The sequence below is a fragment of the Typha latifolia genome, chromosome 9 (assembly GCF_019914945.1).
Source record: "Typha latifolia isolate L0001 chromosome 9, TyphaL0001v2, whole genome shotgun sequence".
Classification (NCBI taxonomy): domain Eukaryota; kingdom Viridiplantae; phylum Streptophyta; class Magnoliopsida; order Poales; family Typhaceae; genus Typha; species Typha latifolia.
Window position 1 is genome coordinate 1,644,609 of NC_133094.1, and position 27,442 is coordinate 1,672,050.

The window sequence follows — 27,442 nt, forward strand, 5'->3', positions numbered from 1 at the left end:
ATTTGTCTTTGAATGCAGTATCTTCTGGGACAGATTTGAGTTGAGGGCTCATGATTGTCATGTTCCAGCAGTTAAAATGAAGAACGTTTAAAAAGAATTTTAAAAATGTTTAAAAAGAAAACTTGATAGCCAATTACAAGCTGCAAAATGCTCCACTTTAGGAAGTTCCTATTTTCTTGGCTGCAGATAATCTCATGCCATGTGAACTTCTACTCTGAATTTGAATGTATCCCTGTGGCTATAGCAAAACTTACAGTAAATTTTGTGGTTACCTTCCCTACAATTAACAAGGTCATTAAATCGACTTTATTAATCCCAAATAATTAATTCGAAGAAAGTTGCTTTGTGATTCGGCTTAATGGTTTAATTCGGCTTAATAAATTGTTTGATGGCGCGATGGCTTTAAACAATTTATTTTGAAATAATAAATTTAGACTAAAATTTGATGGAGACCAAGTATCTAAGGAGGATTGGTTACTTTTCTACCACATATCTGGTCTTAGAGCTCTCAAATGACAACAAAAAGAAAAACTAAAATTTTTTTTGGAGAAATCTAATAAGAGGTGAAACATGGAAAAAAAATTCTCCTCTTCGCCGTATACCAAAAAGGATTACATAACGACAAGTTACAGTTACAAACTTGTGACCGTGTATAAGAACATCAAAAAATCCACAGGCAAATGCTGATGGCTACAAGAAAAGGACTTCAACTGTACGTATCAAGAATACAAGATATATTCACCAATATGTAACACTGCAGATAAACTCAAAATCAACACGCTAAATGCATTTATTACTGCAACTCGTATTTTTCTACAGTTGTTACATCATCTGCAGCAAGCAAAGAGGAGCTCTTTTGCAGTCCAAGTCACTTCGGTGAGATCTTGCAATGAGCTAATCGTCTCTTCATCTAATGGAAAAAGTTTAGGGAGGCATTCTGTTGAACAAAGTAATCAGATTAGTGTACAAAAATAATTTCTACTAATCGTGACATCTTTATTCTGTGCATGAATAGCAGACAATTTATATTTAAAATGACTAATGCGATGTTCCAAAATTAAGCACAAGATGGGAAAAAAAAAGAATCAAAAGTCCCAAGTATTCAACCGAGCTAACCATTTGCAGCACTTCAACCAATTTGACCGCATTGTAGAATCTTCTGTTGAAACGAGTTTAAAAGCTTTTCACTTGTCAAAACATGGCAACCCTAACATGTCGATTTTGATTACTTGCTAGCCAAAATTCATCCTTTAAGAGGCAAACTTCATTTGTATTTGGAATAAGGAAAGTAGAAAATATTTTAGCATTCATTTTGGCAAACTTATGAAGAAATACTTCAGCAAAGACAAATGCTAAATCAATTATCAAGAGCTGATCTATCAAGTGATTGCAGAATGATTAACAATGGTGGCTGAAGTCTATTTTAAGAGTAAATGAACACAGCAAGATAGCATAATAGTTGTAGATCATCTCCAAAGAAAATGCTGATGACAATGTGAGTAGATTATGTTACCTGGATGTCGTACAAAATTAATCAGTGAGAGTGAAGCCAACGCCCTCTCTTCGAGTGACCTATCATAGTTCAAGCTCTCCAACAATCGAGGTGCAAGAATGGAGCATGCCAAAGGCTGGAAACTGTTGGAACTATGTAGTGAGGAGAGTGAGCTGCTTATCCATGCAACTGTGACGAGGCATGATCGGGCCAAATTTGGGGTACCATCAGATATACAATTAGATAGTGCAACCAAAAACCTCTTGCTACCTCCAGCTAGCAAGACAATTGCCAGATTCTTTAGCCACTCTTCTGTTACCTTTTCCTCTTCCTGGTAATCATTGTCATTCATGTCAGCAAAAAAGATGTCACCAGGATAAAGTATATTCATCAAAAATTTATTCAATAGTTCAACTTAAAGATAAATGTTGATTAGATTAATGAAGAGTTAACAGGCAATGGCAGAACTAGATATGAGAAGTAGAGACCTGATAAAAGGGAATGAAATCAATTCTGTAGTTCCTGTCAAATGAAGTTACCAAGACATTAACATTTCAACTTGGTATGCTTAACACAGAATGGAAAAAATTTCAAAGTTCTCAGATGAATATTGATTCGAGAACAACCAAGAACTCAAATGTAGGAATTACACAAAAGAACTAAGCTTTTACCTGAACCAATATGAACCTCATTGCAGATGTATGAATGGTACATTGTCTCAGTTATAAAATTTATCATACACAACGAAATCTAAAATCTGAATAAAATGATTCTAGTGACTAGTAAGTATATATATTCCTAAATGAAACAAAGGTTCGGAAAAGAAATTAAAACAAGAGGGTGCTCTTTAGGACAGTCAGGTCAACAGATTTACTAGAGAAAGATACAACTATCAATTGATATTTGTCACGTATGTTTCCAAATATACTTCTAGTTAATCTTTTGTCGATGAATATATATATTATGGCTCAATACATTCATTATGATTGGTGTCGAGAAGTGTAATCCTTCTCAAACTACGGGGGCACCCGTCAAGCCCCATTAAAGTTTATAATAATCTTCAAGATGCACATTTATAGCTAAAATGTTGCGTTTTCACTAGTATAATAGACTAGAGATGTAAAAAGTTCTTCAAGCATTTAGTGCATAAAGCATATTGTATAACCTTGCAACCTTTTCCTTCGTTGCACTTTATTTAGTTAACCGGACACAACGAAATGACAGTCCTCATATAATTAATGTTTAGTACAATGTGCACTGATGTGATCCATCATCCACGTATAAGGAATTACATATTTTTTATACTGCTAGACCAGTTTCATGTACAAAATATGTACTACACAAGTTACAGAAAAGATGAACAGAACTCTGCATAACTCGGGCATATGGAATTAGAAACTTCACTTTGAGCAGTCGATATTTCCTTAAGAAACTTCACTTTGAGCAGTCGATATTTTCTTATTTGATATGTTTATGGATTGTGTTGTTTAGAAAGTAAAATATTCTTTAGAGCATGAAAGCATACCATTCTTGTACTTTTATCTCTAAAAATGTCTTTGCTGCTAAATGAGCCTGCAGGACTATCGTCCACTCCTGCTCTTCTAAGTAGCCATGCCTCTGCCGTTGCCTCCCCTGAGCATGAAAAACGACCTGCCAAGAGCAAAAGCGCTCTGGCACACTGTTCTTGAACTTTCTTGTTATGTAAGTTGTGCTCCAAGGCTGCTATAAGAGCATCAAGTCCTTCTTCTCTATAAACACTGTACTGCAAAGGATCTCCCTGCAACATAACCACGATATGGGATCTGTGCATATATCTAAAGTCGGGACTCTGTTTATTTAGAAAATGGTCCCAAAGACATACCAGAAGATCAAGCTGTAATAAAATAGCTGCAGCTAGTGGGCGTTGTGCAAGTGGAGCTTGTTGGAGATAGACCAACAGGACATGCATTGTATTCAAGCAACCATCATTCTTAAGCTCCTTTAGGAACTTGATGATCTGAGTTGTTCTGTTTTAAGAAACAAAACTTCCACCAATAGTTAGAGTATTTTGAAACTAGTCAAGCTGACTAAATTTTAGCCATGCAGTTCATATGTGCCTCACTAAAGTAGATGGAGAAAAAAGAAGTAAGAAAATTAGATCATGACTAGATGCAGTGAACTTTTTTCTCATTTACTGATAAAAAATCCATCAGGTACTTAATTGTCAGTTCTTTGCATTTATTAGGTATACATACATGGCCTTTCAGAGGAAACAAACAGCTCTTCTATTAAAGCTGATTTGGGGCAAAAACTAGTGATCTACAAGTTTGGTTTATCTTATCCTGCAGTTTAGCGGCTTCAATATTTTTAGGTATATGATGATTGGAGCTTATTGATCAGCAACTCATAACAGAACTGTAGAGTGAAATAATATATGTATGTACATCACTACCAATGTCTATATGGGTGTATTTATGCATGTACATGCAAGTATATAACTATTTCAATGGGTCAGAAAATGCTTTAAGAAAAGCCAATAATAGTTATTTTACTAAGATGTGAGAAGAAAATAGGTTGTTTATTTGGCTTTTCCTTTCAATCTAGATCTCAAACTGACTTTCTTTGCAGAAGAATGACTGCAAGTTTGTAACTCCATATTTACTAAAAGAGAAGACTAAAATAATAGCTGAAAGTACTTAAACTGTTAATTGAGAAAGAAATGTCTATAGAAAGCAGTATTAAGTTCATTAGTACCTGTTAAGACAGACCAGCTCGCTCAGCAAAGTGAGCGCAGCACCGCTAGACTTAAGCTGGTTTCCTAGAAGAAGTTGAACAACAGCTTCCTTCTTTATGTTAGTTGCCAAGAAATGCCTACAGCTTCCATCAGCTTGAATGCAGGTGGTTAAGAGAGAAACTGAGCTCTTTCTCTCACGAGCATCACCCATTTCAAGTCTTCTAATCAGTATGTCCAATCCACCAAGGGAAACCATCTGTTTTGCATTCTCGACATTTCTGTCAACATCAAATCCCATAAGAAGCTGATTGAGAAAATAGAAGGCAGCTACTTTTGGACGGCATTGTACAGTAAACAACGTTTGCATCTGATCCCCACAATCCAGAACACGTAATATTACCGGTATCCAATCCAAGGAGAGCATCTGTTTAGCCTTAGGCTTAAGTAGATAAAGAACTACAGCTGCCTTTAAGAAAAGATTGCTGTTTCTGAGCAGTCTCAAGAAAATTTCAAGCTGTGGGTCTGCATTCAGTACTACCTGTCTGTTTACCTCCTTCCTCGCAACCAACTCCGCCAATACGGAGATTGCCAATTCCAATACTTCTTCATCTTTAGAAGTGAAGGTTACTTCTAAAAGCCCTTCAATCACAGATGATGATGATAATGTTGTCTCCAAGACAGAGTCTCCATGTGAGTTCAGCCAAGCTTTGGCAACTACATGCACTGCAAGCTCACATTCACTAAGACTCTCCGAGTTTGAGATCAGAGCAATGGCTCGTTCTAGAGTTATTACAGGTGCATGGCCGTCTGGTTCTCTGGAAACTGGGATAGGATCCTTCTTCGGAATTTCTGGATGATGGATTAAATCTCTACTTGAATCGCTGCGACATGAGAATAATCGGAAAGAATAGGATCTACGTGGTGCTGGTGCTACTTCAGGAATTTGATGTTCCTCAGCATAGCCAGATTTCCTTTCTTGAAGCACCCTGTTACTCTGTCTACTCAGAAAACAAACTGAACTTGAGAAACTTTCATGAATCTAAATAGATGAGTTATTATCTTTAGTGGCACAACTATTGCTACCATCAATGGTCTAGAAAGACAATTAAGGCACAATAACCTTGGAATTTCTGCTTGGAACTACTAACAGGAAATATATCTATGACCTCACATGCCTCAAGCTCTTTAACAAGGATTCCAAGTATAATCTTCAGAAGTCATGTACAGAATGAGGTATTATATTGAAATAGTAATGATGAAATGTTAGGCATTTTTTATTCTAAACAAGAGGAAATAGAAAACAAAGGGGCACTGTTACAGATGCTGGTTCTGAAGCCTTGCACAGCAAAAATATGCAGAGTAGAGCAACCCTTCCATATACCCCTCAAAAGCTAAAATAATCTTACATACGGATATGGATTACCAAAAGAAGAGCTCTAGAATATGCACTAAAACAAACTCAAGCAGAACAATTAGCAACTAACTTACTTCATTGTATACAAATAGGATGAAATGAACTAGATACACTATGCAGCTCTTCTCTATGCATGAATGCTAATTTAAAGGATAGGTAGATGCCTTTAAGGAAAAACAATTATTGTGTCCAGCAGTCCCCACCAAATATATAATTAGAGTTCACTGGGGCCAAACAGCTGTCGCACCAACTATATCATATAAGCTATCAAAAACATAAATTTCTCACTAGTGTTAACACATATAAGCAATCAAAAAAAATTAGGTAGGTTTTTATTATACATTTTATATAACCCCATCAATAGCTTTCAATGTGTGAAAGTATTAAAATCATTTTGACTCACATGAACAAGGTCCTCCAGCTTGCAGATGTCTTCTTTAGAATCCAAATCCCTCTCCATGATTAATTTAACATCACCAACCAAATGTCCATCCCCAAAATCTTCTTGTTCCAACGACGAACCGAAAACTGCTTGATACCTTCATCATTATCCAACAGTGTAAATCGTCAAGCTCATAACAAAAGTAACGGAAAAAAAAAATCATTGTTATCTATCTGCTAGGCACAAAATCAAACAGATAGAAGGCACATCTCACACACAGGCTTCTATTGACAGAATTCTGCGACAACGAAACCGACCGCTTGCCCCACACCTCACGGCAACTGGGTCTCGATGGAAGCGGCACCGAAGGCACCGGAGGAGCCTTCGCCCCGGCCTTGAGCCACTCCTTATAGTAGACCGCAAACCGAGCCGTACCCACGTTCATCTGATCATTGTAAGCTCTATCTAACCCCTTCAATCTTTGGTCCCTATCCTCTATATCCCACCCTGAGACAAGCTCCACCTCTTTGTGATACCACACCTTGAGATGCAACAAATGGGGGAGAAAGAAATGGTCCCAGAGATCTGGAAGAAGGTTTTTTCTTGCGAGGTAAGGCGCGTCGACGAACACCTGGAGGAGGTGCCTCGCAGAGATCCGATCGTTCCTCTCAATCTTGTATACGACCGCCAGATAGAGCTGCGCACACGCCGAGAGGTGTGAGTTGGGCATCCCGCAGGTATACCTTCCGCCTCGCGACCTCGGCGAGTTGAGCGAGGCGACGATGCTCAAGAGTCGGATCGAGTTGCGCAATGATCGGATCTTGGAGTCCTTGCACGCGCCGTCTCCGGCAGTCCCGACGCCTCCCTCCTCAGCGAGGCGCTCAATGCTCTCGATCCCGAGCTCGAGGTTGGTGAGCACGGCGTGGGCCGAGCCCTTCCTCGCCGTTGCCAGGCACGCCGCGCATTTCTCCCGGAGGTTACGCCGGAAGGCCGCGTCTTTCAAAAACCGGCCGGCGTAGCCGGAGAGGATCGAGATGACGGCCTGAGCGGCCGATTCGTCGACAGTGTGGTCTTCATCGGCGGGCAGTGTGTAGGCCACGAAGTCGGCGGAGGACGCACTTGTCGATGACCGGCGAAGAGAGGGCCCGTCGAGGCTGCGGCTATCGCCGCAGATGGAGGAGTTGGGGATGGAGGAAGGGGTCTTTGGGGTGGTGGGTTTCTTGGACTTGCGAGGTGTTTGGTGGCGGGTGGATTCCTGAGTCAGGAGTTCTCGGAGAGAAGAAGCCATTGATGGGTCTCTTGGATTTGGAGGTGGTAAAGATTAGTTTCGTGAGGCATTTGGAGAGAGTGTGAGAGAGAGAGGGAGAGAGAAGAGAACAAAGGGAAAAGGGAATGGAGACAAAGGAGAGGTGGTGTTATAGAAGACAAGCATTTGTTTTTGGTCTTCAGCTGGAACGGTAAATAAACAGCCGTTGGGTTATATTTTTTATTTTATTTTTTGAAAAGTAGATAAGAAGACCGTTGGGGTTCGGCAAACTTGGCGGGAAGCTCCCGGGCACATGGGAAGGTTTCAGCATGTGAGCAACTGACTGACAGGCACAGCAGCAACAAAAATTGACATGGCACCATCTGATTGGACGTACATGATGACCTGGCTATTGGGTCCCACGTGTCTCGGGAGATGGTGACCTGCCATGTCAGCTACCACCAAGATTATGCTCCCCACTATTCAGACTTTATAGGTAAGTTAACAACTCAAAAAGCAAAAGTGCAAGTGCATGCCAAACCATCTAAGCAAGTACTGCATATATAAATAATATATATATATATATATATATATATTATTTGATCTTTTGGATTCTATAATTAATGTGAAAAGGCGTTTCTAATATCTACTAAGGATATATAAATCAAGATTTAAATCATGTCACTTACTAGGATTTACAAGATAGTCCAAATTTTGTAGATAAAATTTAAGTTTATTTCTTAATTTAAACTATAGGACTCCCATTCCCATAAGCTAGAAATATACCTTCTTCTTTTTTTTTTAATCTTCCTTACCATCACTCAAACTCAAACTTGTGTGTTTTATCTGCATGCATGCATGTGCATGTATGCTGAGATGTGGCATAAGTTAAGACACCCTCATAATGCCAAACAACAACTAGTCACCTTAATTTCTCACCTTGTTTATGGCCCTGAGGTACATAGCCCATTGTGCACTATAACATTAATTAAAAAGATACTGTCATCAAAGCCAAGAAGAGAGGACATCTAGGGCACATTGCAACAAGATACTTCTTGCTCTTGCTCTTGGCCTCTCTCTCTCTCTCTCTCTCTCTCTCTCTCTCATACCAAGTAGAAGACAAACATTCCAATGGACGCATGGGCTCTCTCTCTCTCTCTCTCTCTTCTCTCTCATACCAAGTAGAAGACAAACATTCCAATGGACGCATGGGCTCAGAATCCATCATGGAGACAGCAACTCTCCACTGTTACGTATACTTGGCTCAGAATTTAGGCTGCCATCTTAAGTAAAGAGTTACTTGAGCAATGTGGTATAGAATATATTCTTTTGTTTTTTCTTTTTAGTTAACTTGGGTTCTCATGTGAACTCATAGTAGTACCCGTGACTGAGGCTTGCATGCACTTGTCTACTTGCATTGACTACTGGGGTGTCAGGCAGTGCCATTCTCTTGTGCTCCATGATTGCTAAGTCCACACAAGCTGTCTTTTACCACTCCAGTTAACTTATACTGTTTGGTTTGGATGGAGAGGATAGAAGTCCACAAGCTGTCTTTCACCACTCCAGTTAACTTACACTGTTTAGTTCTGATGAAGAGAAGAGAAGAGAAGAAGAGAAAGAGAAAGAGAAGAAAAGAAGTTAGGAGGGAGTATTAATTGTTATTATTTATTTGGAAAGAAAGAAGAGAGAAAAAGGAAAATAAAATGATTTTCCTCTTAAATAGACCATCATGGATACATTTCAAAACATAAATCATAGGACTCAATACATTCATGTGATCACGAGACATGGAATAATAATACCAAATATAATAGGCAACCCTTGACCAAAGTCCAATGCCATCTTAAACCCAATCTCCACGGTGATCAATGAACAGCTCGAATTGAATTAAATCATGGCTCATTTAATATCTATTGGGCCATTGTTTCCATTGTAAAATACTAAACTCGAGATTGTTATATTATGTCCAAATCATTGTAAAAATATCGGGTTCACAAACTACTAATATCTTGTTAATCTTATCGATCTGCTTTTATTCTCAATACGGTGAATTGGATCGATCATATTAATTATATATCTCTTAGCCAACTAAATAATTTCGGCTAATCATAATTGATCGTGTTAATTTGATTATATCTAACACAGTATTAAAGTTATTTTTTTCTTTAAATTACGAGTTTAATCCTTCTTAGTCTATTTTTATTCTCGTTGTGAGGAGCCGCATATTTTGTTATTTATTATTATTTATCTACTTTCGATTTTACTGCTTTATATATATTGTTGCCTTGTTGGTCTATTCATCTAGTCTTGTTTGCTTTGTGATTAGGGATTCTCTTAAACTGATTTAGAGACTGTTAAATTAGTTTAGTAATTAAATATTTTTTATCTTCAAGTTTACTCTTTAAAAAATTAAGATTAAAAAATTAAAATAACTAATCGAGTTCAGAATTTAGCGATACCGAGCAAGGGGCATGTAATAAATTCCTACAAACGTGGATGGAGACGATCTCTTTTTTCGAGATTTACATTTCGAAATTAACACCGGCCGTGGCCACCAAACCAGGCTGCCGTCTTCTTCCTCCTTCCACTCCTTCGCCGATTTGTTTCACTTCGAATCCGGATCTCGCGGAGACGCAAATGTCGGTGCCCGGCGACGCGAATTGGGCCGGGAAGAAGGCTCCGAAACGGCTTGGAGGCATGGCCGAAGCCCTCGCCATCGCTTCCGATCTCGGCTTCTCGATCCCTCCTCTCCAGGTCCGAAATTTCCCCGAATTTTTCCCTTTGTGGGGGTGTTAAATATCTAATTTCTTCTGCTATCATTCATTTTATTTCCTAAAGTTTGCTCCTTTTGACGTTAATTTGGATTGTTAGTGTACGTTGCTCTTCTTCTAGGTCGATTGGTAAATGGTTGTCATATTTTGGGTATTTTTGAGTCTGATTTCGATCTTTTGCGTCAAGAGACGTATTGGGTTGGTTTTATATCACAAGTTAGAGTTTTAAGTTCTCTAATGGAAATCTCCGACTTGTATGGTGTCTATTTTTATGTGGTTTTTCTTTGAACCGTTGTTCGTATTGATTGTGCTTTCCCCACTGAATACAGGGTTTCTGCGAATAAGTGGGTTTAGTTCTTCCTCATATGTAGTAGGGCCTAATCTTTTTCAAGTTCTTGAAATATTCTCAGTCCTTTAGGGCATTAATCTCTAAATATAATTAACAATCTAACGTCGTTGTTTTTTTTTTTTTGGGGGGGGGGGGCTTTTTAGGTGTACGACTTAACGTGATCATTATATAACTTGCATCCTTAGGCATATTCCATTTCTTTTTATGTTTCTGGAGTTACTTTTGTTTGTATTCATATGAATCATAATATATGAAGTTACTATTTTGAAGGGTACTGTGGTTCCTTACAATTTGCTTGAGATTTTTCTGTTGGTGAGCTTGGTTGCTCGCAGAATTCTGGTTTAGTTTGTCTTAAATGGCACTCACCATTCTGCGTTTACATAGGAAGATCAAACCAACTCCTTTGCTGCTGAGAAAAGCAATGACTTGATAAAGGTTTTGAGAGAACTTACGTCCGTGCAACGGAGCATAGCCAATTTGCAAGTTGAACTTCAAGGAAGAAAGGTGCCATATCCATAACTGAGACATTGCTCTTTGATTGTGGCTTATTGTTCCTATCTATGAGTTCTCACATTTGAAGCCCTTCTCTATTCATTACTGACAAATGGCATCCATTCATAAACACAGCACAACCTAAAGTTACGAGTTCCATCACTGGAATTCACAAAATAATTTTCTTCTCAGGTTCAGTTTTATTTAGAAAGGCAACAAGAAACCCAGCACTAGCTCTTCAGATCTTATCCTATAAAATCTAGTGTAAATACATACCTGTTTGATCATCCTCCTTTTGAAACCTGATCTCTTTTTGTCCACTTTGTAGCTTGAAGCTTATCAATCTTTAAGTCATGGGAAGAGAAAACCGATCCATTACTTTCGAGTTTTAATACACTAAATTATCTGGTTATTAATTTTCTTACTGTTTTGTTATTCTTAATGATTCAAATAGTAACATATCATAGTTATAAGCACACAAACCAATATCCAGATAGTCTGTTAACTGGCGGGAAATATGTGTACTTTTTTCTATTGAAAGTATGTGATGGGATAATACAATTCCAATATCCAGATAATTTATCCTGCATATAACCGCCTATTCATATTAGAATATGGTTTATATTGTTTTTTTCTTAACTATTATTCTTTGTATCACTTCCTCTTTTTGTTGGTATTTGTATTTTGAATTTCTCAGGATGATAAAAACATTGCACATCTAACCCATGTTAGTGAGATGGAAAAGAAGTGCGAGTCTTTGGCCAGAATTACTGCTATTTTGAAAGATGTTATTCAGAACAAGGTAAAGGGGCCTGGAAGAAACTACCGTTTTTTGTTTCACTCACAATTATGAAATTATAATTTATGGATTCAGCTTAAAATTCAAACAGTTGTGTTGCGACAGTAATTTTGATTATCAGGAAATAATTGAAGTTTATGCAATGATATTTTGTATGCTTGTTGGCCTCCAACTTGAGTTTTGGTCATTGAGTAAGAATACTATTTTTGGTTGCCTTTAAACTTCTCCAGTTAGAAAGTTGACTTTCTAATAATACCCGTGAAAATAACTACCTTAGGGCATTGTAATTCTCAGTTGTGTTCTTTGTTAATTTGTATTTGTAATGTACATCAGTACAATCTAAATTTTGGTGGCCAGCACACTTAGCTAATTAGTTAAACATAAGCAGATACTTATTTTCAGCATGAATTGTTTAATATCCTTCGGTTAAGAAACCAAAAACCTCACTGATTTATTAAAATTCAGATAAATTATCTTGCTCATAGTATACTAGCTTCAGTAATGATATTTCTATGCTGTCAGGACCGCATCATTGCTCGACTTCAACAACCATACTCTCTTGATTGCATTCCAGTGGAGGCTGAATATCAGGTGAGATGTCTAAATTACTTGCAATTGTTTGCTTAGTTATAATGACAATTTTGTTACTTAATGCCAACCCTCAGTTCTTGCTCACTGAATTTTGGAGCTGCTGATCCTTCTTCTCTATGTGCTCTACTAGATTTACTTCTTTTTTCTTCCTTGTGTACCAGAAACAATTCTCGGAGTTGTTGCTGAAGGCCGCTAGTGACTATGGGGCTCTGACTGCATCTGTTGCTGATTTCCAATGGAGCCAAAATTTCAGAGAGTCACCTTCTGTATGGGGGGTAAGCTTCAAAATTGTTTGCCTGTGCTTTCCATAATTCTCATTTTCATGTATTCACTCTCCCATCTTTTCCTTTAGACTTTCATTATTACTTTTAACCATTAAGTGCTACATATTTCTGTTATAGGAGACAATCTAAGATTGCCTTGTTGTGTTTACATGAAGGAAATGCTGCGCCCAATTCCTGCTGCTCTTGCATCATGCACACGTTTCTTTGAGGCAATGTCTGCTATGAGGGAGTCTTTTGGTACCCTCCAACTGCTTCGTGTAGGCCACTCTTCATCGCCGATGACATCAAGCGATTCTTCTGGTGGGGATTCTAAGTTCTTGACACCACCTCAATGGAGAGAACGGACGACAAGCTCCGATGATTCACTTGTTGATAGCTGGAGGCAAGAGGAAGATGGTCTCAAGGTGGAGGAGAATGAAGTCATTGATGACATAAATCAGAGGAGGTTATCTTGGCCTCCCAATCATAAGAGGGGCTTGTAAGTATGGCTTCCTCACCGGATATTGAGTTTGATAGCATGAATGACATCAAAAGAAATTAGCTCAGATAGAATAGGAAATTGGTCAGGAATTTCTTGAGAAGGCCCACTTTGTTTATGCTTTTCTTGTCTTTTTTTTTTCCGAGAGTACCCACTTTGTTTATGTTGTATAATTCCTCATATATTTCCTACCTTGGATATGCATAGTCTTGTGATCAGTTGCCGTGGTCGCAATAGAGGACAACCAGGTCTCATCTGAGTGAAATGTTGTTCTAGAAGTTGAATTTCACCTGATATTAATTTTAACTTTGTTCGTCTTGGAAGCTTCAGTGTGACGAAAAAATATGTTGCCTTTGATATTTTGGGTTATTTAATGTGTGCAAGTGTGGCAATTCCTCTGATACCTGAGGTGTCATTTAAGATTAATTACTTTCTCTTCCTTTTTTACAATATTTCTTTTCAGGGATAATGCCCAGGTGGAATAGCAACCACCATGGCATTCTCCATTGCAACTATCACGGTGAATTACTGCTTAATTCTGAATGAGCTGAACGCAATGCATAGCAATTGAATCAGATAAGCTTCCTCATTGCATTGAAGATAGTAGCTTCCTACGCAGGAGTTCTCCAAATAATTTTTCTACGTCGATAAAAGTTAAAAAGGGTAAAAAGAATAATAAGCTCACAGAATATCGCACCAATAATGATTAATTCGATTCATTGCCCAGCATCAGACTGCATTCTTTTCTTAAATATCACACCAATAAGCTTCACATCTGCAGGAAAATAGTCCCGAAACCGGACCAGAAATTGGTATATACTGTACTGGGATCAAGTACAAGTTCAGTTTACAGTTTTATACAATAGCAACTTCTAATATATCTAATACCAGGTTAAAGAACTATGGGAAGGAGAGAAAAATAAATAAATAAAAAATGAAGACTTTATTTACAAACAGGTTTCAGCCTTTTAGGACAATAGGACATATAATTTTGTATGGCCTAATTTATACTAGTTTACTATCCATAAAAGGTGTTCCTCATGCAACGGAAGTTGTTCATCTTACAGAACTCCAGATGCAATCAGCCTTTCTTTATACTACAAGCACGGTAAACCGTGAAGACCATAGGAGATTCAGCATTTCACCACAGCCAATATTGTGACAACAACAGTGGAAATTCTCTGCGTTGTCGCAACTGAGAGAAGCAATGACCCAAAGGGAATAAGTTATCTTGAGCTCACCATACTGAACAAGAAACATTGACCATAAAGTATCTTATTAAATAGAAAACTACAAAGAGCAACAACAAAAGAAAATCACTCAATAAAAAAACTTACCTTAGAGAAAATCCCACACTGGTATAGCACAATGCCCCTGATCACTGCTCTGGTGGTCCAGCTGCTGATTGGTCCCAACAAATTGTAGCCCATGCATATCTGAAGTTGGATAGCTCTGAAAGAGTTTTAAAACTGTTCTTTAAATACTAAATATACAGAAATGTAGTTAAGTCTTCATATCAAGGAAAAGGATCCAACGGAGAGAGAAAATGAGAGAAAAAAAGAGTGGTGTGACGGTGAGGTACGTGAATAACATGCTAAGTAGCTTTGTCAAGCATGTGTGAATGCATGTGTGTGTATATAATTATATATAAAACATGTGCATATGTGTGTTTGAGAACATAAGTTTCATGGCATCACCTGAGTCAAGTGGCCATTGCCAGGGAACGGTGGTTGCTGTAAGACAGAAGCCGAAGTGTCCTGCATTCCACAGATACGTGATTTACACTAATTGAAAAAAAAATTGTCCAACAAAATGTCATTCAATAAACACAAACCTGGGCAAACTGTGTCATGCTATGAAGATTTTGTGTTATACCGTATTGATGAGCAATTACATAAGGGCCCTACATGTTGAAGATGCATGGTACATGAATATCCACAGAAATTCATATTGCAAAGCTACTCATATAGGATAAAAGTATATCACCTGCATAAAATTATTTGGTGCAAGAAACTGGTTAGGAGCATTTCTTGGTTGAGAAGGAATGCTGTTTGTTGTTATATGCAGCTCATTTGCTGCAATCTCTGCTTCATCAGAATGTCCTACAACAACTACCTTGTAATGTTATTACAATCCTAAGAAAAGACAGACACATAAAACTATTGAAGATTGCACAAACCTTTTCTGGTTTTCTGCCTTTTATTTATTTCAAGTTCATTTTGATTCTTACGACGTAAGCCCACACTGCTCTTCCTTTTCCCAATAACTTTCTGTGTCTCATTGCTATCATTAGGCTGCACGCTTTCACTGTCAATAGAATTATGTGTTTGACCCTTTGGGGCATTTCCAACAGATGGTTTTTCTAGTAGTCTAGTTTGCAAAATGTGCTCTACTTGTTCAAGAAGCTGATCAGAGTGACCAACCATTAGTGTAAATGTCTCCACATTTTCTGCAGCCTTTGCTGCAATCTTATAGAATGTGCGGCACAGAGAGCTATATCGTTTTGGTATAGATGACCTAGAGTCAGCATCTAGTGCAAACCCATTATTTTCTCTTATGCACTTTGCATCCTTTCTCCACCTCTTTAAGATATATTGCTGTGGAAGTTCTTTGATATTTCTCAAATCAAATACTTTTAGCACATGACAGCACTGAATTCCAACATATTCAAACTTTCTGCAACTACATATGACTGTACCATTCGACACGTCAAACCTAACAAGATGCTCTTTAGGTTTATCCTTGGCGGTAACCACATACTCAGAACAAGGTCCAAATTCACCACAACTGTAAGCAATACAATTCATAAATAAATCAAATTCTTTCCTGAATATCTCAAATATAGCTGGTGTGTACACATTTGCTGCCTGCCACAGCAACTGCAGAGGAGGTATTCTAGGTGTACCTTGATTTGCTTGATAATCAGTTTGTAGTTCAGCATTTCGCCTTTCCTCCAATAATATTTCATACAGCTTTAGAAAGTGTGAGAGATCTTTGTCCGAGTTTAACTGCTCTTTTAGCACAAGACCCAAACTTTCAGCTTGCAGAGTGCTTTTTATATCTGCAGAAAAGGTTTGTCGGCCATATACCAAAGCCCAATTTTCCCTTTCCTCATATAGCTTAGCCAACCATTCATCATTTTTAAGATCATATTTCTCCATCATTGAGCTCCACGCTGCAATGAACTCTTCCTCTTCCTCAAAATCAAAGATACATTGGCTGAAATCATGGGCAAAAGTTTCTGAGCCCTCAAAGGCATGTGCTAAGTGCTTGACAGCATTTTGGTATATTTGCCACACACAGAACCGATGAATTGTACCTGGCCAAATAGCAGCTATTGATTCACTTATAGCTGCACACCGATCCGTCAAAACTGTTCTCGGTTGCTTCCCACACATCGAAGCCTTAAAACTCTCAAACAACCATTTAAAAGATTCTACAGTTTCATCATACAAAAGTGCAGCACCAAAAATAACAGTTTGCTTATGATGATTCACACCAACGAATAAAGCAAATAGCCTTGCATAACCATTTACTTTGTAGGTTGTGTCCAAACATAGCACATCACCAAAATAGTGATAGTCCATCATAGATTTTGCATCAGCCCAAAAGACATTGGTAATTTTATCATACTCATCAACTTGAATGGCATAGTAGAATGAAGGATTATCTCCTTTCATTTTCTGTAGGTATTCCAACAAGGCTTTCACATCTCCCACCTGCATATCCTTTGAACGCTTAGTCCTAAGGTAATTCTTATATCCGGCAGGAATTAGACTAGCATTCTCATGATCTCCAGGTTGAACCTTAGTCAAGAGTTTCTGTGACTTCAACAACTGAATATCTAATGGGGCTGCAAGCTGATGGTTATGATCTGAAATAAATTCAGTCACACGATACTTACCACTCGATGTGATTTTGATAGCCATTCGTGCAGGGCAACCTGTCCTTGTCTCAGGCCGTGGTCTCTTAGCATCATTCTTCGGGCGAAAACCCTCTCTTGAACATACATACACCCTTGATCTAGTAACATTTTTTGCAGACTTGTCCCACCAGCCTTTCCGGACGCTGAAACCTATATTTCCCGCATAACTAGTGTAATACTCATATGCTTTCTCTTCATTTTCAAACACCATTCCAACTAATGGCATTCCACCAGCATTTGCAACAACTTCCGAAGGCAACTCTGGTTCTTCTTCTGCACTTTCCTCCTGTTTATTTGGCATCTGGAAGAATGCAGGGCACTTAAAAGAAGAAGCTCGAAAAGAATAACAAGACATAAAAGACAGACAGAAGCAACATACAAAGATAAGGTGATGTTCTCCTTCGCCCAAATTTAAAAGAAAAAAATAAGTTTAGATTGATCAAATATAGCAATATAAAAGTACAAAAGGTACATGTATTAACAATAGCAACAACAAAAGGATTGCCGTCTTTCTAAAAGTTAATTGGCGGTGAAACCGACTTAGAAGTCACAAATCCAATTTTTACCCACCAAACGATAGGAAAAAGGTTAAGATTTACCTCTCTATTATCATCTCATCATATAAACTCGCTATAAAAAATATTCGCAAGAAAAAAAAGGTACCTGCATTTCTTCCTTACTAAGAAACTTCCCTCCAACACCTCGCTGCCTCCTCTCTGCGAGAGCTTGCCGAGATGGAATCTGCAAAAAACATACCTTGGACATTCAATCCAGTCATATAAATCATATAACACAACACATTCTCATCCTCTCTAATCCAAACTTCCAAAGTATTCATAAGCCCCTAACATATTTACACATCACAGAAACATCATTTCACCTTAATTGCCCTATTGACGACTTGCCTACTGCTCCTCTTCTGCATGTACTTGAGAATTATGTCCCTCCTTTCCTCGTGAGTGTAGCGCGATACTCGTATCCCAAGCTCTCTCAGCAACCTAGACTGACCAGGATTAGAGACCAATGGCACCTTCTCAGTTTTCTTCCCATTGCTTGATGCAACCAAACCCTTCCCTGAAGTAGACTCTGATGCTCGTGGCTTTGTTCCTTCCTCATTCTCCCCAAAGGTAGCTTCTTTTTTGCCCTCCTCCGGTTTATCAACTGCCTCATCTATCGGTATCACCTCAGCTCCTTCCCCTTCCTTCGGAGCTCTCTTCTTGTAAGGCCCTCGCTTCCTCCTGAAAGACTCAGAAGCAGTAGCACGACGATATGGAACGAAGCTTCCCTTCGAGCACATAAACCTCTGCATGATCAAAATCCGGCTATCCCTTGACCGCTTCCCGGATCCCATTTTGACCTCAAATCCCATCTTCTCACTGTAAGCATTGTAGTACGCCTTCGCTGCCGAGATCGAATCGAACTCCATACCCATCACTGGCACCAAACCACCACTGGAGACCATTCCAGTGGGGTCCGGCGGCGGCGCGAGCGGGTGCGAGTGCTCAATCACCGCCTTCGACACCGACCACCGGCCGTTCTCCTTCCGCACCACCTCCATGACCGCCCTGCACGGCTCCTCGCCGCCTCCGGTGCCGGCGCCGGAGGATCCTCCCTGCCTCGTATGGAGGTAGCTCCGCATGATGTAAGCTACCCTTAGGGCGTACTCGTTGTGGGGAGCCTTCGCCGCCGCCGGCTGTTTCTCCAGTGGTTTAGGGTTTCCCTCGATGATCTCATCAGCTTTCTCGCGCAATTCTTCTTCCCCTCCTTCGTCTTTCTCTTTCTCTTCTTCTTCATCTACTCCTATCTCTTCTTCTTCATCTACTCCTTTCTCTTCCATCTCTTCGCCTAATTGCTTCGGGTCATCGCCTCTCCTTAGGGATTCGTGCGAGATTTCCGCGATTTGCACCATACCAGTGGAATCGAAACGGAAATTTCGCAAACCCAGGGGTTTTGGAAAACCCTTGGTTCTCGATCGAGAGGAAGCGGGTGGAGGAGGTGGTGGAGCTCCGGGCGGTTGAGGAGAGGAGGACGAGAGGATTGGGGATCGGGGATCGGAGGAGAGCAAGAGAACGAGAGAGCTTATCGTGATCCCAGAAGAGAGGTGACACGTATCTAAAACTGGGTACGTGTCCCGATTTTAGTTTGGCACCTCGCTGGTTCCTGTACAGTTGATTATGTATTGTTTTTATCTCTAGTAATTTTCTTTTAATCATTCGTGAGTCGTGACATTTTATACTACGTCGACATAGGCTTCAAAGAACGGGTCCTTCTATAATACAGTGATTTTAAGCCACAAAATATAATCCTCTCATTAATTGAGTCATGGACTCATGGTCATGGGACTATAATCCCAGTTCTTCAAGCCGAAACGCCGAGTCAACTCCATCAAACTTATTAGTCCCACATCGGCTACGGTCGCAGAGGTGTTCCCCACCAGGTGCTTTAAATAGGAGCTGTCCTTGGTTGGTTCAACTCACGCAGCTGCGTGGTGAGCACAGAGCGAACTATTCTTTCGCCTTTTACTAAAGAATACCGTGTGCTCGCCACTCAAAGCAGCATACGCCAATTTTTAGAGGGTCTTCTTCTCTTTATCTGGGAGGGAGCCCAACAATTTAAATTTCAAATGTGTTCTCTCTATTAGTTTTTAACATAATAAAAAGAAAGAGAAGGTTACTTAATTATATTAAATTTAAACTCATTTAAAACCTTTGAATTTGTACCAAAGTGGGTCAAAAGCTTTTCACCTGTAATTATAGTCAATCATTCTAGATGCAAAGCATAGATTCATGGGACTGTTGACCAGAAGAAACTGTGTAATCTACATTACAAGTATTTCAAGGATTACACACCATGATTAGGCTGCAGGCTGCAGTAACCTTATCAGCAGACGAAACCTTCTTTTGCTATACTCTCTCTTTTGGGTAAATAGGGTGAGTATTGTTCTCATCGGGGACCGCTGGATCTCTAAATCACGAATCAAGTGTTATCAATCTATTCTCTTGTTGGCGTCTCTCTTCAATTAGACGTGCCCCCTTAGCCCTACAGATTCCTGAACATAGAGAAGAAACCTGAAGTGCCACTTGAGAAAGCACCCCGCAATAATAACCAACAAAAAAGTGACCCTGAAGGGTTCGATAAGCTGTATTCAGGTGCAGCTTCAGTTTGTTGGGTGCTAGAATCTGAGTGTTCTTGAGCTTCTCGGACTTCGATTGGCTCCAACGTATCAGGAACAGCAAGATCAGACCTTAAGGGAATCTCAAAGCTTGTAGGAACCTCATAATCATCCATTTCGCTGTTCAGCATGCTTATGCTTGCATTCTGAACAGCTGATGTAGAATGCATTGGCGATGCCAACTGAGCTCCGTCTTGTTGCGGTAGCTGAGCTCTGCTCAGGATTGGAACCTGTCGTTTGATGAAAAGTGTAAGATGGCAATGAATCGGAAGGTATATCAAAATGCTAATCACATAATCAGTAAGTTTTGAAGCACTTGGTATAAGTGACACTTGCCTCAAAGTGGTTCCAGAAATAAAGGATCAAATGCAGCACGAAAGCTACAGTTGCTGAAAAAGCCAAATATGAAAAACCTGAAGAAGGGTGCAGAGCAAAAAGGTGTTAGCTTTCTCTGTTCAGGTTTTAAATATATAGGTTAGAAGTGCATGAAAGTAATTGATCACAATAGTAGAATGAAACTGAAAACAGATTAAAAGAGAAGGGCATACCATAGGGAAATGAAAGGAAATAGATGTGGAAAATTAGGAAATAAAGCAAGAAGAACTGAGGGAAGAATTGCATTGAGATCGATGTGCGGGCACTGCAAGATGAGCACAAACATACAATCAAGAAACTGTTAATGTAATTAAACATAAAAAAAATGCTGATAGGTCATTGCACTCCTTTCCTGAAAACTTTTAATTTTTCAAGGACTTTCATGTATTGGAACACTAGGCTAAATCTGCAACCTTCTTGAAGTGGGCACTTTATCCGATTCACATTAGCCACATTTTTAATGGGAAAGGTGTGATCTATGCAGAATGTAGTCAGCATTTATCATGCAGGTTGAGAATTCAATGCCAGTTTTAGCAATGCCATAATGAGATGAAGTGATTGAACAAAGTCAAGTACGAGTATGAGGAAGAACGGAAGATTATAGGATTGCTTTTAGATTAGGAGCTCAATGAAAATTTGTGGCCTATAATGAGAAAGCCATTTCTGCCAGGATGATGCTAAGTATTGGGTGCAATTTCATTTTTTCTGTTTAACAACAGCTGCAGATGAACTGACTCTGGATCTGTTCATGATCAACACACTCATAGTTTAGGAATCTACTTGGAATTGTACATTTTGGACATCCATCTTCAGGCCACACATGTGTGGGTCTTTTAATTAATGGCTAGTACCAGTATAAGCTGAGGCACAGCTGCATCTACTTTGGCCGAATATGAAGTTTGAATTTAAGCCTTTAAGGTATCGAAAAATCTACTCACTGGGGCTCAGTTTGTTTCACTGCTATTCATATCAGTGAGCCACAATTATGTGCAGGGGTGCCAAAGGAAAGAAAAAAAAACAGAGAATAAAAGAAAAGAAAGGGAAAATTCAGATGAAATATATAATTAGTTACCTTATCAGTGTAAATACTTCAGATAACCATACAAGAATCAAGACCAGGAAGGCTAGCAATTCGCTATTGTATAACTTAGACAGGAAGAATAGGATGCCAATCATAATCTGCAGCAGCCAAGAACAGTACAGAATATGTATTCAATAACAAGGAAATTTCTGAAATTAAATGAAATAAAGGTGCAAAGAAATTAGAAAATAACTTACTGGTACAAAACTCAGAGACTCAGTTACATGCACAAAAATCAATTGAAATGCGGGAAGATGAAAGTGGTCATGATGATGGAGTTGAACCGCTGTGAACCAGAGGATATCAGTTTATCTCAAGCTACACGATAAATATAAAGTAAAGACACACGAGACGGGTAAGACTACACAAACCTGTGAGCTTTAGTGTGCGAGACTCTGTTTCTCTCAAGATGAAGGAGACTGGCATAGTTGTAGTGAAGAAAATAAAAAGTGACATAATAAGTACACCACTTTTTCTAACAAAATAGTCTGCATGATCCACGGAAGAAAACAGAGAAGGTAATTAGATATTATAAAGGGTATTTCTCATGATCAACACACAATGCCATCCCCACAAACTTGACATACAATGATCACCATATGACTATTATACTATGATTAGCTTAAGAGAAGAAATCTCATATATAGCAAACCTCCGAATCTCGTAGAACCTTCTGAGCCTTCTCCACGAGTAAGATCATATAATTCCTTTGTTTGAGAGTTATAGAGATGACCTGTAAACGGTAATTGAGAGGAAATTATTCTTGGTTCAAATCTACACACAAAGACAAATTTTAGTGTCCACCAAACATCAACTGAACACACAGGATAGAGAAGATACAACAAGAAGTGTACTGTTAGGGAAAAATGGTAATAGTTGGTTGCACAAAAGCTCAGTATGCTGAGCACACAGAATAGATCAAAATGTCACAGTAGTTCCTTACCATGACCATGAGAGCTCAGTAGGCTGTTCATAAGAATTGTATCATAGCCAACAAAAGTATTGATAAGAACTTGTTGCCATCTGTGCGAAAAGAATATTCTTGCATATGTTATTGCCCGAAAAATTTAAGGTGTAGACATCCTAGCAGTATGCATCATTAGATGTCTACATTATGAAAAGATGTACAAGAAATTCAACGGACCTGTTCCCAAAGCAGAATAATGTGGCATTGACAGTTATAATATTTTGTCGAGATTTTTCTCCTTCGGAAAGCAAGAGATAACCCTGGAAAACAAATATTCAGAGTTCAACTAACTAGTTGATTTATGGTGGGGTTGATCAAATGTTGCACTCACTCGACCAACCCCACATAGCAAGCATATGTATGTGCATGCATGAACGCACATCCATATATCAAGGCAACCAGACATTGGTTGATCTGCCCGGTTGTCCAAATAGATTTACAATCTAGTTCTATCAATTATCAGAGTAAACAATAAAAAGTTGGATATCTTACCTTCTCAGCAGTGTACAAGTAAGTTGCTTCTGAAGCCTCTCTTCTCTTGTCAAGCCACTGCACTGCAAGGAATAATAGGACTAGATTTAAACTACGAAAATCATCAGGATTTGCTAAATAGCGAGGGCATATGCATCAATCTTCATGACTCACGAATCCAGGCATATGGTCTGACACAATAGGAGAGAAATGCAAAAGGACTGGTGTTTCAAGAAACAATATGAAACTATATCTGAATGATTCTACTGAAAAAGAAGGTATAATAGAAGATAGCAAACTTTCTTGAACAGAAAACTGTGACAGCACAGCAGCAGCATCACAAAAACTATTAGAGAGAGCTCATAAGTAACTAACTACCTATAATTGCTTTAAGATTTTCTGCCTGAAGCATCTGTAAGAACTTGGGAGTATCCACAATTACTTTCCATGCTGTATTTTCCTGTAGTTCAAAATATGAGTCAGAAAAGCAATATACCAGATGTGACAAATAAAAAATTGTTAGAAATACCTTTAGTAAGTATTTTAAGATCATAAAGAACCCATTCATATCTGAAATTATTGAACTTTCAGTAGAAGAACTTTTGTTCTGAAAGTTCATTTCCTGTCTAGTTGTGTCCTCAGTCCAAGCCCCAGCACCGCATATCTGAAAAACTGATGGAAATCATGGTGTATCCAAATAGTATAGAAGCAAGCTAGAACGAACCGCAAAGGCATGGAGAGCAGAAAATATGAAAAAGGCTTAACTTATAGTTTCAAGATAAAAATATAAAACATAAATGTATACTAATAATAGAACATAAATGAAGCATGAAAGGGTAACGCAAACACTTGAGACAGATACTAACCAATGCGCATAAGATTATTTGAAATACTAGATACATTTCAGAACCTAGCGTAAGGTTCTCTCTGATTGTTTCACAGAATAAGGACTACTAGGTAGAGTCATCTCAAGACTCGAAGGCATTAAAGTACCAATGGGTTAAGAAGTGAGAAGAAAGAGGAGGCAACAATCAATTTACCTTTATTTGCACTAGTTGAGCTCCAGTGATATTAATCCCAGAAAGCTCGCCAGAACACCGAGGCTTCACATACAAATAGAAATTATAAGTTAAAGAATTTCTTGTAACACTAAATTGAAGACATTTCAATTAGTTTCAGCTCAAGAACATTCATCCGTAGTGGAAAGGAGAAAAGAAAAATCCCATCTTTCATAACAAAAGCAGAAAAGATCCACGAACAAGTCCACAAAAAACATCCAACACTACAATTCTAAAACAGAACGAGGGAGGGATCAAGGAATGGGGTCTCACCTGCTGCACGAAGTTGGTGTGCAAGACGACGAGGAAGCACAAGAGGGCGACGGCGACGGCGAGGCATGCGTACTCGAGCGCCATGGTAAGCTTCGGGGCGAGTAGCTGCGACAGCATTCCGGAGAGCCGCGCGCGGACGCGAAGACTCATCTCCTCCTGATCCATTCTCCTCCACCGGCGAAAGATTTCTAGAGGTTTTGTATCGTGAATATGATCGTGAGATGCTTACAGAAAGGAAGAGGAGTACGAGAGAGGTCGGGGGTCTTTTCCTCGTGTTTTTTTTCCTTTCGTTGGTCGTGATCAGTGGCGAGTACGTTTATCTCGACTCTCCATATTAATATATTTATAGCAGGGAAGAAATTGGCAGGGAAGAAATTGGCAGGAAACAAATAAGAAAGCAGGAGACAATTTTGAATTGAGATATCATGACATGGTGTGGTTGACTCAGGTTGTAGTCTCAGGTTGGACTGGTAGATGCTTCATAGAAATTGGATTGCAACGTTAGTCTCAGGTTGGACTGGTAGATGCTTCATAGAAATTGGATTGCAATTGTAGTAAAGCACTGTACGTTCGTGAAATTTTAGGTTTTTTTTTCCGAATATATTTGAAAATGTGACTAAAATATAAGTGGTGTTAGATTTTTCACCTCTCTCGGCATGATTTAATATTGTACGTTACCCCTGGAAAATAAAGAGCATACAATTTTACATGGTCATAATATCGTAAGTATAAAACTCTGCAAAATATAAAAGAATGAAATATTTTTAATAATTTAGGATGTAACTTATATATTCTTACTTTTAGGATAATTTTTAACTTATATATTTTTCACATGTACTCTTTAAATTTTTTTTATTACGTACATACATCTCATAAACTAATAGATAACTACTATAATATACACTCTTGAATAAAGAAAATCAAGTAATTATATGAACTTATCCATTTAGTTTTCAGAGGTATTATAATAGACTTGTTTTTTTCTAACCAAAAGTTAGATAGCATATAGTTGTCTCATATATATCCTTACTTAGGGAACCATAAACAAGACAAATTGGAAAATGTGCTTCATCACCTTATGCACCTTCTTACAACTCTATCGAGTTTATTTGCCACATGCTCACAATAAAAAAAAAAAATTTACTATGCCAACATTTTCAACAAAGAAAAAGAAAAAACACACACAATTAGTGTCACCTCCTCCGTTTCTTCTTTCAATATTTTCTTATGACACATTATTATAAAGAAATCTAACTACATATATATATATCTCTCTTAAGGTTCAAATATTCACGGTGGCTCAGTTTGTTTTGAGTCCTTTTAATCAGTTTTCCACTCATACTAATCAACACTTCCTTGTCTTAGTCTTTATTCTGCACTTATAAGGTCTATGCTAACTTATCCACTTCCAACTTTTTCGACGTTATCCTTTTTTGTCATTTATTCCACACTTCCAACTGCCTCTCCAATAAGAAGAACGGCATATTTCACCATCTTCTTACGAAACCTCCAAACCTCTCCTTCTCAAATCAACTGCTTTGTAACATGAAATATTCCTTTAAGTATATATATATATATATATATACATATACATATATTTCATTCTCTCCGCTGCTGGCTGAGTTATCATTAGTAGACTTGTGTTTGAATTGTCTGCGACTAGAAAAAAATGTTCCAAGATGTTGGCTTTTTCTGGGGCTTGGCAAAACCCGATTGTCGAGTCGAAGCCCACAAACCCTTCTCCCTCCTCACGCACCGAGTCCGGCCCAATATGCACTGATCCAACCCCGAGAAAACTTTCTGCCAACTTGCAAAAGAATTCTCAAGTATTTGCTAAATAGAAGCACATTCGGATCTTGCTCTTCTGTTGGCTCATAACCCGATAAGAAATAGTGCGAGTTCCACGCGAGTCAATTTATCCGGGTATAGACTATTTGAGCGCGTCGTCCAACTCCAATATAATCGATAACAAATAAGAAGTTCATTAATCATGTTCGACGAAAACAAATAAATAATAGGAAAGAGAAGAAAATTAGGGATAATTAAGAATAGTTGACATAATTTTGCAATTAACTCTAAGTACATGTATATTTACTGGAAACACAGGGAAAGATATATGAAAACCCCCATACTACCCTTACCACCCGACGTTACCTGACCCTATTTACACCAAACCAAGAAGGGTAAAACAGGAAAAAAGCGTAAGAGAGAGAGAAGAAGCCTAAAGCAAACCCTACGAGTAGCGGATCCCGTCAGATCCGAGCACCTCCTCGACGGCGAAATCGGCGGCGGTGCGACCGGAGAGGGATTGGAGAACGCGGCGGAAGAGTGGCACGGAGCACGGGATCCGGAGGACCCCGCGCTGCTCGTACCCGTACTCCTGGGCGGATCTCCGGAGGAGCTCGGCCAACGGCGGCCGGCCGAGGAGCTCCGCTCGGACGGCGAACAGCTCCATCTCCTCTCCCACGTACACTGGCACGTGCCCCTCCGGCACCCTCCACCTCTTCCCTCCGCCGCCGACCGTCTCCTCCACCCCCTTCCGTAGCTGCCGGCACTCGGACGAGTCCGCCACCCTCGAGAGCCGCCTCATTAGCTTCTTCATGGTCATCCTCTCTTAGAGTTAGGTTTTGGCGGAGGAGGAGAAGAATTCGTGTTATAGGAGAGGGGGAGGGCGATTTATGGAGTATTTGTATGATTTGGGAAAGATGGGTAAATAGGGACAGTTTTTATCTACGAGTCGCGAGTTAGAACGCGAGAGAGTGCGAGCGAGTGTGTATAAATATATCACTTCAATTTATACCATCAACACATTAATTCTCTTGTTTATTAATAATATTTGGTAATTCTTAGAATTGGGTGATTTAATGCTAACTATAATACGTTTAGTTACGAGAAATTCGGCGTCTATCATCTCATATCATCATCCCCTGTACGGTATCCGTGAAGCCCACAAAGGAGAAGTATCAAATAACGAAAAGAAAAGAAGACGGCGTGTGGGTCCAAATTCTCTTTTCTTTACATCTCACATCTTATCGCAGGAACTCCGACAAAGAGTAGCAGAGAAAGGAATCATGGAAACTATCTTCTTATTGGACAAAATTGCCCTTCT

General features: G+C 39.0%; 5 protein-coding genes and 1 non-coding gene across 8 annotated transcripts; 2 read left to right on the top strand and 4 right to left on the bottom strand.

The window, feature by feature from the left end:
• Window positions 1-571: 571 nt before the first annotated feature.
• LOC140795763 (putative E3 ubiquitin-protein ligase LIN-1) lies at window positions 572-7,442 on the bottom strand. Its single transcript, XM_073148523.1, has 7 exons — window positions 6,280-7,442; window positions 6,023-6,158; window positions 4,226-5,199; window positions 3,354-3,498; window positions 3,018-3,269; window positions 1,514-1,823; window positions 572-937 (listed from the first exon to the last, which is right to left on the bottom strand). Exons 1-7 carry the CDS (start codon window positions 7,287-7,289, stop codon window positions 828-830), a joined length of 2,937 nt encoding a protein of 978 aa, XP_073004624.1. The 5' UTR covers window positions 7,290-7,442; the 3' UTR covers window positions 572-827.
• Window positions 7,443-9,754: 2,312 nt separating this feature from the next.
• Window positions 9,755-13,380, top strand: LOC140794920 (AUGMIN subunit 2). Its single transcript, XM_073147199.1, has 6 exons — window positions 9,755-10,001; window positions 10,752-10,871; window positions 11,557-11,661; window positions 12,181-12,249; window positions 12,411-12,524; window positions 12,689-13,380. The coding sequence occupies exons 1-6, from the start codon at window positions 9,885-9,887 to the stop codon at window positions 13,013-13,015; spliced, it is 852 nt and encodes a 283-aa protein (XP_073003300.1). The 5' UTR covers window positions 9,755-9,884; the 3' UTR covers window positions 13,016-13,380.
• Window positions 13,381-13,787: 407 nt separating this feature from the next.
• LOC140794921 (protein FAR1-RELATED SEQUENCE 7-like) lies at window positions 13,788-19,133 on the bottom strand. Of its 3 annotated transcripts, none has more exons than XM_073147202.1 (8): window positions 17,817-19,133; window positions 17,600-17,677; window positions 15,191-17,237; window positions 14,998-15,113; window positions 14,846-14,914; window positions 14,709-14,768; window positions 14,349-14,463; window positions 13,788-14,256 (listed from the first exon to the last, which is right to left on the bottom strand). In XM_073147202.1, exons 1-7 carry the CDS (start codon window positions 18,843-18,845, stop codon window positions 14,350-14,352), a joined length of 3,513 nt encoding a protein of 1,170 aa, XP_073003303.1. In that variant the 5' UTR covers window positions 18,846-19,133; the 3' UTR covers window positions 13,788-14,256; window position 14,349. The 3 variants fall into 3 exon arrangements, with proteins under 3 accessions (XP_073003303.1, XP_073003301.1, XP_073003302.1); XM_073147200.1 differs by having other exon boundaries at window positions 14,998-15,122; XM_073147201.1 differs by having other exon boundaries at window positions 13,981-14,206; window positions 14,998-15,122.
• A 282-nt stretch (window positions 19,134-19,415) lies between these two features.
• Window positions 19,416-19,530, top strand: LOC140795842 (U5 spliceosomal RNA). Its single transcript, XR_012110374.1, has one exon. It is a non-coding gene; the product is annotated as a U5 spliceosomal RNA (small nuclear RNA).
• A 169-nt stretch (window positions 19,531-19,699) lies between these two features.
• LOC140795235 (membralin-like protein At1g60995) lies at window positions 19,700-24,645 on the bottom strand. The gene is made up of 14 exons (XM_073147692.1): window positions 24,334-24,645; window positions 24,043-24,105; window positions 23,532-23,666; window positions 23,381-23,462; window positions 23,024-23,085; window positions 22,709-22,791; window positions 22,508-22,587; window positions 22,217-22,297; window positions 21,936-22,052; window positions 21,762-21,850; window positions 21,556-21,662; window positions 20,657-20,748; window positions 20,445-20,521; window positions 19,700-20,338 (listed from the first exon to the last, which is right to left on the bottom strand). The coding sequence occupies exons 1-14, from the start codon at window positions 24,496-24,498 to the stop codon at window positions 19,976-19,978; spliced, it is 1,596 nt and encodes a 531-aa protein (XP_073003793.1). The 5' UTR covers window positions 24,499-24,645; the 3' UTR covers window positions 19,700-19,975.
• A 1,720-nt stretch (window positions 24,646-26,365) lies between these two features.
• Window positions 26,366-27,068, bottom strand: LOC140795400 (auxin-responsive protein SAUR71-like). The gene has a single exon (XM_073147939.1). The coding sequence runs from the start codon at window positions 26,939-26,941 to the stop codon at window positions 26,567-26,569; it is 375 nt and encodes a 124-aa protein (XP_073004040.1). The 5' UTR covers window positions 26,942-27,068; the 3' UTR covers window positions 26,366-26,566.
• Between the last annotated feature and the right edge of the window lie 374 nt (window positions 27,069-27,442).